Below are 12,475 nucleotides of genomic sequence, written 5' to 3'. Positions count from 1 at the left end.
TGTCAACAGCTGAGGTAGAGAAATCCCATTCTAGCTGGTGCTATTGATTTGTTTAAATGAGAGAGAAGTCTTTCATAATTAATATCTCAGCTGTTTGTCAGCAAAGGTTGCTGCTACAGTCATGCAAGAACTTGATAGATTTATTTTCTCAACTTCCTGAAGACTTCTTTTCATACAAGTTCTGCTTTCACTATAGGTGTAGTGGCCCCTTTAATCAATTCAGAGAGCAGTGAAGTTTATTCCTAGTCCAGCCAGCCTTCAAAATCATCAGGAATCCTGATCGTGTGGAGTCAGAGTCAAAGGGGCTTTTATTATATGGGATGATCCACCTTTTCATCAAGCCTCTCTCTCTCTCTCAACCTTCCACATCAGTGACCTTCCACAGATGAGCACTCATGCTGGTGACCAACAGGCTGGCCATTCCACTCTCAAGACACGAGAAACAAGAACAGTCCCGTGGAAAACACTACTTTATTGGAAGTACTGTGTTTCGAAGACCATAATGAAGCTCGTATTCAGCCTGCTAATTCTTCGTTACACAAAATTTTAATTAAAGAAAATTTTTACATCCTGTTCCCGTATCTATACCAGGAAGACATAATTATTTTCTGATTAAAATGCTAAATATGGTTTCCTTCTTTCTTAACGTAAATAGATGTAGAAAATACAGTGGGGCCTCATTAACGTAGAATCATTAGAGAAGCTAAAATCATGTAATATTTTAAAGACACTATATTCTACCCTTTTCAAAAACAAATACACAAAATAAATAAGAGTAATTTAAGTGCGGGTCCTGCCAAATACACTTTAATGGAAACGTGAAAATCAGTTTCAGTTTATATGTGGGCTAGATAAGAATTTTGAGGTTAAAGACTTTAAGCTTATTTTCTTTCTTTCTTTCTAAAAAATATTTATTTTTGAGAGTGAGAGAGAGAGAAAGAACATGAGGAGGGGAGGGACAGAGAGAGGGAGAGAGAGAACCCCAAGTAGGTTCTGAGCTATCAGCACAGAGCCCAGGGCGGGGCTTGATCCCATGACCCCCGGGATCATGACCTGAGCCAAAACCAAGAGTTGGACACTCAACTGACGGAACCACCCAGGTGCCCCTTTAAGCNCCTAAGCGAAAGTCGGACGCTTAACCGACTAAGCCACCCAGGCGCCCCTAAGCTTATTTTCTTAAGTAGGTTAAATGTTTCTCTGAAATCACCTTCATACTATTAATTTGGTCACTCGAGTTAAACCTCAGCCCTCCTGTGTCAAAATTATCAGGAATTCTTAAACTTCTGTGTTACACTACACAGACCAAATACTTGTGGCTACTGATTTATTCTAAAAAAAAAAAATGAGTTCTGTTACAACTTAAAAAAAAAGGACTAATAGCTTAATTTAAAAAATGGGCAAAGGAGCTAAACAGACATTCCTTTAGTGACCCAAAAGCACAAGAAATATGCTTAACATCATTTCCCATTAGGGAAATTAAAATCAAAACCACGAGATCCCACTTCAATCTCACTAGGATGGCTATAATCAAAGTCAGATACTAACAAATGTTGGCAGGGATGCAGATGAAGTGGAGCCCTCAAACACTGCTGGTGAGAATGTAAAATGGTACAGCCACTTTGGAACTCAATCTCACAATTCATCAAAAAAGTTAAATGAAGAGTTACCAAAGAACCCAGTCATTCAATATTTTTTTAATTAAAAAAATTGTAATTTATTTTTGAGAGACAGAGTGTGAGTGAGGGAGGAGGAGAGAGAGAGGGAGACACCGAATCCACAGCAGGCTCCAGGCTCTGAGCTGTCTGCATGGACCTGATGCAGGGCTTGAACTCATAAACCTCAAGATCATGACCTGGGCCGAATTCAGATGCTCAACCAACCGAGGCACCCAGGCACAACCCCCTCCCCCCAAACCCTGGTAATTCTATTTTTAGGTAAGCATGCAAGAGAAATAAAACCATAGGTCTATGCAAAAAATGTGTCCATGAACGATGACAGCCATGTTATTTGTTATTCACGGTAGCCAAAAAGCGGACATAACTGACACTTATCCGCTAAAGGACGAACAGGTAAAATGCAATACGCTGTANTTAGGTAAGCATGCAAGAGAAATAAAACCATAGGTCTATGCAAAAAATGTGTCCATGAACGATGACAGCCATGTTATTTGTTATTCACGGTAGCCAAAAAGCGGACATAACTGACGCTTATCCGCTACACTTGATCTTAGCCAAAAGGCCGAGAAGCGATGACGCTTATCCGCTAAAGGACGAACAGGTAAAATGCAATACGCTGTGAAACTGGTGCAAGGGAACATGACCAGGCAGTGAGTCGGAGCGAAGCACAGGCACACACTGCAGCGTGGATGACGCGTACAAACATTACACTAACCGAAAGAAGCCAGACATAAAGGACACACGCTGTGTGATTCTATGTCTACGCAATGCCCAGAACAGGAAATGTTTTGAAAGTCTTTTTACAGAGATTGAAAGAAGTGTGTGCCCGGGAAAGAAGGCAAGGGGAGAACTGGGGGTTGGCGGCTAGGGAAGTGGGGTCACTTTTAGGGGTGATGAAAATGTTCTTAAATGAGTGGTAGTGATGGATGCACAACTCTAGAAAAATATTAAGAGCCTCTGAATTGTATACTTTAAGTGAGTAAATTATATGGTAAGCAAGTTATGTCTCAATAAACCTGTTTAAGTAAAAAAAAAAAAAAAATTCACAGTCACCAGTCTCCTACCTCTGGAGGAATTTTTGGAAGACACGCCGATAGGCGTAACCAGCTCTTCTCACTCGGATGTTTTCTTTCAGACCCAGGTATTCTACTTGATGCTTCACCCTGTCAAGGAGAAAAAGGAGTTGGGACATTACTGGATAATTCTTTCACCTCGGTCTCCTAGCCACTATCCCCTCAAACCCCCAAATACAAGCAACAGGGAAACACTGAAAAGACTAGAATTTAGGAGCTCCTCTTTATGCAAACAGACCAGAAGGGATGCTGCCCAATTCATGAATAATTGAATAAAGCCAATCTGATCTTCACATGCACTCAGTTGAATTTTGTAAAAAAAAAAAAAAAAAAGAAAAAGAAAAAGAAAAAAAAGGAAAGAAAAGACTAATTTCTAGGGTTCAGAGTCTGAGCATCAGGTTATACAATGTTAATTTAAAACTATTTTAGGGGTGCCTGGTTGGCTCAGTTGGTTCAGCATCTGACTCTTGATTTCAGCTCAGGTCATGATCTTGCAGTTGTGAGATTGAGCCCTACGTTGGGCTCTGTGTGGAGAGCTCAGAGCCTGCCTGGGATTTTCTCTCTCCATCTCTCTCTGCCGCTCTCCCATCTGTGCATGGTCTCTTTTCTCTCTTTCTCAAAATAAATAAATTAAAAAAAATTTTATTGTGAGATACAGCAATTACAGAAGGTTTGATGGATCTATTTCAAAAGAATAGTAAAACAAAAAGCCCAATGCCTATCATTGAAACTGTAAACCAAAGTATCAGTTTTTCAAAAGACTAAAGGAAATGCTGTTTTTTTTTGTAAGGTAAGGTTCTCTTTTATTTACTTATTTATTTTCCCCTTTTTGGAGAGGAAAGGAACAGAAAGAGAGGGAGAGAGAAAATCTCAAGCAGGTTCCATACTCAGCATGGAGTCCAACACGGGGCTTGATCTCACAACCACAAGATCATGACCTTAGCAAAAATCAAGACTCGGACACTCAACCAACTGACCCACCCAGATGCCTCTAAAGGATACAACTTTTAACTCGACATAAATGATGCTAGAGCGATTTTTGTTCTCAACCCTAACTTAATAGTAACTAGACCTAGTGAGATTATACTTCTAGGCTTTTCAAATACAATGTAAGAGAGGGAATATAAAATGATGAATTTGAAATACCCAAATTAAAAATGTTGTAATAACATGTGAAAATTAGAGTTGTAGTTGGTTTTTAGGACAGTAAAAACCTGTCAGCATGTTTTGGAAAATGGATGCAGGTACTCCTAGATTGATGTTCTCACACAGGATTAGAAAATGCCCCATGCCCCACACCTTGAGGATCCTAGTTCAGTAACCTGGGAGGTCTGGGGTGGTGTGCCGACCTGGGGACTGTGAAAACCCGCCCCTTCCTGAGAAGCACAGTGTCCTGGAGGCCGAGTGGCAGATCCTGGACACTAGCTTCTGACTGTCCTCTCGGGGAGATAAATGGTGCCTTTGCTGTAGACATTTCAATGGGCTGCTTGAAAACAGATTGGAAACGTGAGATTTGAGGGAAATGAGGAATAAAAAGTACGCTTCCCCTCTCTTTTGAAGCCACGGTGTCGGAACTGTGATGTGGCAGGGAAGCAAATCCCATCCTCCCCGCTGAGCACATTTGAGGTCATCGGCACTAACAACGGCTCGGGCTCCCGGAGATCCGCCCCTGGTGAACTGCTGCCCTGGAAAGACAATTAGCAGCAGCCTCCCTACAACTTCCCACAGGTGCCCGACAGCTGTCTCTCCAGCCAGGCTCTCGTGAAAGCCTCCTTTCCAACCAGGCTCTGCACTTGCCGAGGGACAGAGCCTTGACTGCCCTCGGAGAGATGAGGTGACACAGTGAGGGATGTAGGAGAAAAGCCTCAAATCCCACTGTTCTTACTTGAACTAGAATCCATAAATGTCAACTCCTTTAGGATAATTACTTATTGAAAAAGGGTTAGGGTTAGGGTTAGCAGGCTCCAGGCTCTGAGCTGTCAGCACAAAGCCTGACGTGGGGCTCAAACTCACTAACTCTGAGATCATGACCTGAGCTGAAGTAGGATGCTTAACTGACTGAACCCCACTGGCGGCCCAAGGTAATTACTTTTTAAAACAACTTTTATAGGGGCACCTGGGTGGCTCGGTGGGTTAAGCATCCAAGTCTTGGTTTTGGCTCAGGTTATTATCTCACAGATCGTGGGTTTGAGCCTCACATCAGCTGTATGCTGACAGCACAGAGCCTGCTTGGAATTCTCTCTCTCTCTCCACCCCCCTCCCCCTGCCCCCTCAATAAATAAACTTAAAAAAATTAAACATTTATAGAAAGAAGTAATATTCAATATCCACGTCTGATTTGTGACACATAACTGGTTAACTAAGGGAGCAGAAATCAGATTCAGGGAAATAACCAATATTCCTTCCTCATATCCTCCAAATTCAAAATTCACCACTGGCCTTTTCTCTCTTAAGGACAAATACACACAAGGGTATCAATTAGAGGTACTTGCTCATTTTAAGTATTTTTCATACATATTGGCTTCCTGCCGAGCTTTTGAAGCAAGGGAATGCATCACCCATTGATTCAAGTAGAAACATTCTATTCCCATAAATCACATAGGAAAGACTATGCCTCATGTTTAAAAAATGGCTTTATTCACTGTAACTTCCATCACCATGACATTTCCTTATGGGAATTTTCTTCAACAGGACGGTCCAGTTAGCGTATTCTGTCCTGTTCAGGGTTTTCTGTAATCAAAGGNTCCCTGCCTCTGTGAACACCAACCAGCCTGCCAATGCCCGGCCGCACCGTTTCCCCAGGTCCTGCCATTCCGCCACTCGGGGCAAATCTTCTCCACGACTTTCCCTGGCCATTAACCCAAGTAGGTCAAAGCCTGAGAGCTCTGCCGGAGCCGCCGTTCTGGACCCAGGGCAAGCAACTTCGCCAGAGCCAAACACAAACACATTTTCAACAGGAAGAGAAAAATAAACCACACCCCATAAACTTGTGGAATGAGTAACCCTGTCCACCAAGAACTTCAATTGACCGTGTAATCCCTGCCAATGAACCACGCTGCCTTTCACAGCCCCTGACTCTCCACCCTCAGAAGTGAAACCATCTGTCCCACAAGAAACCTAAAACAGGACGGGGGGGAGGGGGGGGGGGACGCAACCCAGGAAGCAATCCTACTGGATAACTGAATCAACACTGGACCAACACGTACCTTAGGCTTCTTGACACCTGTTTGCATGACGTATGTTCTGAAGTTCCTTACTTCAACTCAAATAAATGATGGGATTAAAAGATTTCTTTAAAGGAAAACATCACTGTGGCAGATTCTATGAGAATTTACTGAATAAACGTATTCAACGTCTCCGTTTTGTGATATTTTTAAGACTCAGTTTGGATTTTATGAGAAGGAAGTGTCAGAGATGGGAATCTTTCAACCAGTAGCTCTAAGAAAATGTCTACATTAGAGGGACTTTGAGCAGAGCGATCTCTACGGGGTAAGGGAGAGTGGGCTGGGAGGTGCTGTATTTGTAGGGGGAGCAAGATGTTTTCACTGAAGATAATGTTTATTGGAAAGGGCTGGGGAAGGGAAGCTGGATGGGATATGGAGTAGGGGGAAGGGCGGGCTAAAGCCCCCCTGAGCCCTGCCTCTGCTTCCAAAACTCCCGTAATCTGTCTCTGAGGTTGCCTCTGTCATCACCCTTCTACCGCGTGTGCACACGTGCGTGAGACGTAATGCAGTGTATGCTGTGAGCGCGTGCGGGGGGAGTGTGGGAGTGACGTGGAGACAGGCAGAGGCAGGCTGACAGAACCGGGGGCCAGGGTCTGGGAGAGTTTATTCAGTCAGACTGAAGGAGACCCCGTTTTGAATGGAGTCTCTTAGTTTAACGAGGAAGAAATTGAGGACTGAGGAGATTCCGTGAGACATGTCTCACCCAAACTACTTAGTGACAGGCCAGCACCACAAGAAGTTCTTCCAGATCCCAGCCCGGCCCACTGCCCCAGATCAGCCGTTCTCAAAGCATCAGCTGTTCGCAGACCATCAGCATTAGCATCACCTGGAAGCCTCTTATAACCGCACAGTCCTGGGCCCCACCCAGACCCACTGAACCTCTGGAAGCAGGGCACAGCCACTCGAGTTTAACAAGCCCCTTAAGGGATACTCTGGTGCATCTGTAAGCTTGACAACCAACGTAGGAAGGCAAAAAAGAAGACGTTTTCTATCTTCAGGTGGGAAGGAGTGACGCTGCTACACCCTTAGCCTCCAAGGAGAAACTGAGTGACCCGTTTCAGAAAAGCAGAAGGCAAATTAAGTACATCAAGGGGAATGACCCAGAAGGGGATGGTCAGGTGCCTCCGTCAGAGGAACTAACTACCGTGGAAGATAAGATTCCAGGGAAACCTGATGACTGCTGGGAACAACCACAGGGCTGTCAAATGCATAAGTCATGAGAATAATTCTCGGGGGCGATTAGAGATGTTGGGTCGGGGTCAAGCTGACGTGGACAAAGACCGCAGGGCTTGCTAATACAAGTCATCCGAAGCTGGACTCATCACCTAGGGCAAGTGGGCCCTCCTTGGAGCTGTGGAGTAACCGCCTGATACTGTTTAAGAGGAATTCCTGCCGGAAATTCCATAGAAATGACACTTCAGGAATGTGCACCTATTTCACCTATTTTTTTTATTTCTCAATTTTATTTTATTTTTAGACAGAGTGAGTATGTGTGAGCAGAGGAGAGGGGCAGAGAGAATCTTTTTTTAAACTTTTTTTTCTCCTAAATTTATTTATTTATTCTGAGAGAGCAAGAATATAAGCAGAATAGGGGCAGAGAGAGGAGAGATAATTCTAAGCAGACTCCACGCTGTCTGCACGGAGCCCAATGCGGGGCTCGAGCCCAGAAACCATGATATCATGATCTGAAATCAAGAGTTGGACGCTTAACCTACTGAACCACCCAGGTGCCCTGAAAGAGAGAGAGAGAGAGAGAGAGAGAGAGAGAAAATCTTTAGCAGGCTCCATGCTCAGCACAAAGCTCAGTGTGAGGCTCAATCCTACAACTCAGGGATTGTGACCTGAACTGAAATCAAGAGTCAGACACTCAACTGACAGAGCCACCCAGGCACCCCAGGAACATGCATCTACCGACGAGATGACTTAGCATACTGTATGCTGACAAGATGGCAGGCTGCTATGGCCTACAGCATCAAAAGGTGAGAAAACAGACTCAGCTGCACAAGCAGTGAGAAAATACATATGGGGACCGGGAGACAGTGAGTGCTGGAGCCTGGGCATTTTCCTCACCACTCATTTCTTCCGTCTCGTAACGGATCAAGTCTCAGCTGCCTGCATGCTCAGAAAGGGCCTGCTCTGGCAGGACGGGAATGGGCCTACAAACGTCTCTCAGGGGAGGGAGTTGGCAGCCATGACTTTCCCTCCTGGTCTTGCCATTCTGGACGCTAACCTCGATAAGTCACTTGATACCCAAGTCTATCTAATTTTCTCCAAGAGAGAAAAGAAAAAAGATAGTAATTCCGTATGCTCCCGTCTAGGGACGTGAATGCCTGTTGACAACTGTGGGCTCCTCCCTCCGGTCCAGTCGTCACAATGCCTTGCCTGGGGCCCTGCTTCCCATGTGCCCATGGACGGTGCGTCTTAGGAACATGCATCTGAATCCTCCAACCGGAGAAGACTGTATTTTCTAGTCATCATTAATACTTTCCTCCTCAACACCCCATTCCATCCTGCACAGGCCACATCCCTAAATGCCAGCTGCGGGAGGAACAGTGACCCAGGATTCCTCAGGGGTCAGAGCAGGGAGGGCTCTCCATGTGCTGTGCGCCACATGTCTCCCTGTGGCTTGTTCCCTCCCAGACGGAGTCACTCTGCTCATGAACAGTCCTCAGGGGCAGGTGCCAAACCTAGGGCACGCCCCCCAGGGCCCCTGAAAACGACAGACTGCTTTCCACCAGCTCTTCAGGCCTCCCCTCATAGATCTGAGAGAGCATTCCAGGCCACATCCTGTGGGCTGTGATGAGGAGCTGAGTGCACTGCGAAATATCTACACAGGGCCTCACACTAACTTTAAAACCACCCTGACTGGGCAGTTGTAAGGTTTTGTTGTTGGTTGGTTTTTCCTTTTCCCCCATCTGTCTCCAGAGTAGCCAAGATCAACAGTATTATAAATTGCTAATTCTGGACTGAATGGCACAGCTAACATTTTAGGAAAAGACAGGAGGGAGGGAAAAGAAGGTTTCATCCGTCATGAAAAAGTTAAGACACAAAATGCATCTGAGAACAATTTAAACTGCTTCTGGGCGTAAGGTGGCCCCTTTGACCAGAGGGAACATGTACCGGGGCCCACCTCCACCGGCCTCAACTTCCCCATCTGCCNAACCGCGAGATCATGACCTAAGCGAAAGTCGGACGCTTAACCGACTAAGCCACCCAGGCGCCCCGCCCATCTGCCGTCTTGACATACCTGCTCTCCTCCCAGTCTCGGGGCTTCTTGGTTTCGTTCGGTTTTATGCAGCGGATGTAGTGAGGTGTACACTTCATCAGGGTGCTCACGAGGTCATTGGCTTGTTTCTAGAAAGGAAGAATCACATCAAATGGAAGCATAGAATTTTCCCTCAAGCAGACTGACTTTCAAAGGGCATCTGTGAAACTCTAGTGCGGACATTTACAGCTAGAAATTAATCTTCATGACTTGCTCGTTAAGCTTATCTCTGCTCGACTATACTTTCTTAAGGCTCTACTAACTTTTATGATGACTTTAACACCTGCAAATAGGTTTGAAGTTAGATTTTTGAAAACAAGCAGGTCTTCTTAGTTTATAAAATAAAACAAAAAAACCCAGTATATCTTCGCATGCAACTCTTTTCATGAGAAGGAAGCACGCCAGTTATTAACAAACTTAGTTTTATATTGATTGAGGGCCTTTGCAAGCACATTGTTCTCATAAGCTTTTTTGGTGCACAAGCAGAGCAGGGAAGAAAAATTATCTGCAAGATTATAGCATTAGAGGCCCCTGTACTCTCTTTCCAGGCAATTCCACCAGTGTGGAATCACCTTATTAAAATGATGTAAATGAATAAAGAGTGAGAGCTGTATAAGAAGCTCAGAATTTATAACTCTTTTCTTTTTTAAAAAAAAATTATTTATTTTGAAAGAGAGAGAGTGCATGAGCAGGAAAGAGACAGGAAGAGAGGGAGTGAAAGAATCCCAAGCAGGCTCCGTGCTGTGACCATGGTGCGTGGCTTGGGACTTGACCCCACAAACCGCGAAATCATGACCTAAGCACAAACCAAGAGTCGGTAGCTTAACCAACTGAGCCATCCAGGAGCCCCGTATAGATCTTTCCATATGCCACTTCATTCGCCGGCTTCCTTAGCATGTCTTTTGATAAACCTGTAGCATCTGAGCCGTATCGGTGCACCAACTCACCTAGTCCCTCACAAAAGACCCAATGTGAAATCATCTCTCACTACCTGTGCACTGGGTACCCAAAAGGAAACTGGGCTCAAGCAGAGAAAGCCACATAAAATTTAAGCTGGAATTGCTTTTGATGTATTTAACATCATGAGTATCTCAGACTCGGAGGAAACGGGAACAGGGCCCACATCGGCACTCCCAACACCACACAGCTGTGCACTTGTGGGGCCCAGGATGGGGCACACGGAAACCCTCCTTCCAAGCAAATCAGTGTGAAGAGGGAAAACCTCCAAAGGAAAATAGAGAGGAAGGACCTCTAAAGCCAGAAAACTATTACAAAGTCAGCAGAAGAGATCTGCCTCCAGTAGGCAACTCTCTCTCAATTAGGGCTTTTCTGTTTTCATGGGTTTGGGAGGGAAATCTGAAACCCTTGAGAAAGATGCTTGAGTATATTTAAAGCAAGATGTTCACTGGTGAATTATGTGCTCTGTTTAGATGTGCAGAATATAGCTTTTTTTTTTTTTTGCAATGCTTAGAAGGACAAAGCTACAGAGGTTGTGTGGCCAAAGCAAAGCCCTACAGTGAAAAAGTACATCGATTTGGATTTCCCCTTTCGATGGAGATTGTACCTGAGAACAAATCTGATGATCTTTGTGACACACGAGGTGAAGCTGGGCAGGGCCTGCATACAACAAGGCTTTTTTTTTTTTTTTTTTTTTAAGTTCCCCAGTTTTTAATTTTTATTTTTTCTATTTTAATTTTTTAATTTTATTAAAACTTTTTAGTTTCCAAGAATAACTCGGCATGCCTTTACTCCTAAGCATTTCATAGCATACCCTCACTTTTCACCTTTGTGTGAGATCACACAGGGGCAAGTGTGATTTACATGACATAGGTTTCTCTGGCCCCAAGTAGTAGTGGAGTAACATTTACTGAATATGCACCAGGTGCTAGACACATGAAACTTCTCATTTCTGCCTCACATTTCGAACACATAGCTACTACTATATTATTTCCATTTCTTAGACGAGAAAACCAGGCCATAAAGAGAGTATTGCTCAAGATGTCACAGATTACTGACAACAGAGTGGAGGCCTGAACCTAAGTGTGCGAGCTACCACGTCTGTTCCTTAACCACAATGCTCTCCCGCCTTCTTAGCAAGATAGGAGCTGGTTCGGTGTGATAAAGAAGGAATGAACACAATCATCTAGGAGTAGGTAAAGCCTGTAGGCTGTGACATAATTCATTTTGGCAAACAGGAATACACCTTACCCATCAAAATTATCCTGAATTTAGCTATGGAGTCAATTTTAGAGGTCTCCTAAGCTGGTTGGGAAGCAGCAACCAGATTTATCCTGACTAGACAAGAACGGTCCATGAGTTAGGACAGAAGGAGACCAGAGGCACTTATTTACCCAACAGAAGCCTAAGTCCAAACACACAGAAGGGACAGTGAGTAAAGGCTCAGGGTGAAGGCTCCTCCTTGTACCTTCAACACAGATTACTGGGAGCTCGAGGTGGGGTCTTGTCTCTATTATTTGCAAGCTTTCTGACAAATCGCTACATATCTCGGGGCCTCAGTTTCTCCATCTGTAAACAAAATGGATTCAAACTGGAAGACCCCGAACATCCTAATCTAAAGGCTCGAGAAGATGTTACAAGTCAAGCAGTCCAGTCGCTGCACGGTGCGTTCATCTCCTGCTGTATCCACTCCTCAGAGTCTCTGCTTTCACTTAAATGAAGCCGCAATCCTGTCCACTTTGCCAGTGCTGAGCTCGGTGCCATTTCCCAACAGCATCAATCTTTAGCTCTAATTTCAAAATTGGTCCCTTCCAGCCACAACAATGCAGAATTTAGTGAAGCCTCAAAATCAAAAGCCGCTAGTAAATATACAATGCTATTATTTACAAACAAGAAAACAGGAGTTCTCACCAAATGAATATTCATTACTTAGATCCTACAGATTAGTTTCAAATTTAAAAGTATTAGAAAACAATAAAATACCCAACACAAAAACTACCTTGAACATAAATTTGATTTTGCTTCCCAGGAACTTGAGATTTTTTTTTTTTCTTTTTTTTTTAAATTTCTGGGGGAGAGAGAGACAGACAGTGTGAGCAGGGGAGGGTCAGAGAGAGAGGGAGTCACAGACTCTGAAACAGGCTCCAGGCTCTGAGCTGGCAGTCTGCACAGAGCCCGACGCAGGGCTCGAACCCACGAACCGTGAGATTATGACCTAAGCGAAAGTCGGACGCTTAACCGACTAAGCCACCCAGGCGCCCCTTGAGATCTTTTTTTTTT

General features: G+C 44.4%; 1 protein-coding gene across 1 annotated transcript in view; it reads right to left on the bottom strand.

The window, feature by feature from the left end:
- The window catches only part of MYO1E (myosin IE), a 198,391-nt gene that overhangs the window by 47,683 nt on the left and 138,233 nt on the right, over nt 1-12,475 (bottom strand). Inside the window, exons 17-18 of the mRNA XM_077747818.1 lie at nt 9,221-9,327; nt 2,741-2,839 (exon numbers count right to left, since the gene is read on the bottom strand). Coding sequence (XP_077603944.1) covers nt 2,741-2,839; nt 9,221-9,327 — 206 coding nt within the window. The remainder of the gene's footprint in view (nt 1-2,740; nt 2,840-9,220; nt 9,328-12,475) is intronic.

The sequence above is a fragment of the Crocuta crocuta genome, unplaced genomic scaffold (assembly GCF_008692635.1).
Source record: "Crocuta crocuta isolate KB4526 unplaced genomic scaffold, BGI_CrCroc_1.0 scaffold130, whole genome shotgun sequence".
In the NCBI taxonomy this organism is placed as follows: Eukaryota; Metazoa; Chordata; class Mammalia; order Carnivora; family Hyaenidae; genus Crocuta; species Crocuta crocuta.
This window is presented reverse-complemented; position numbering and strand designations above follow the sequence as displayed.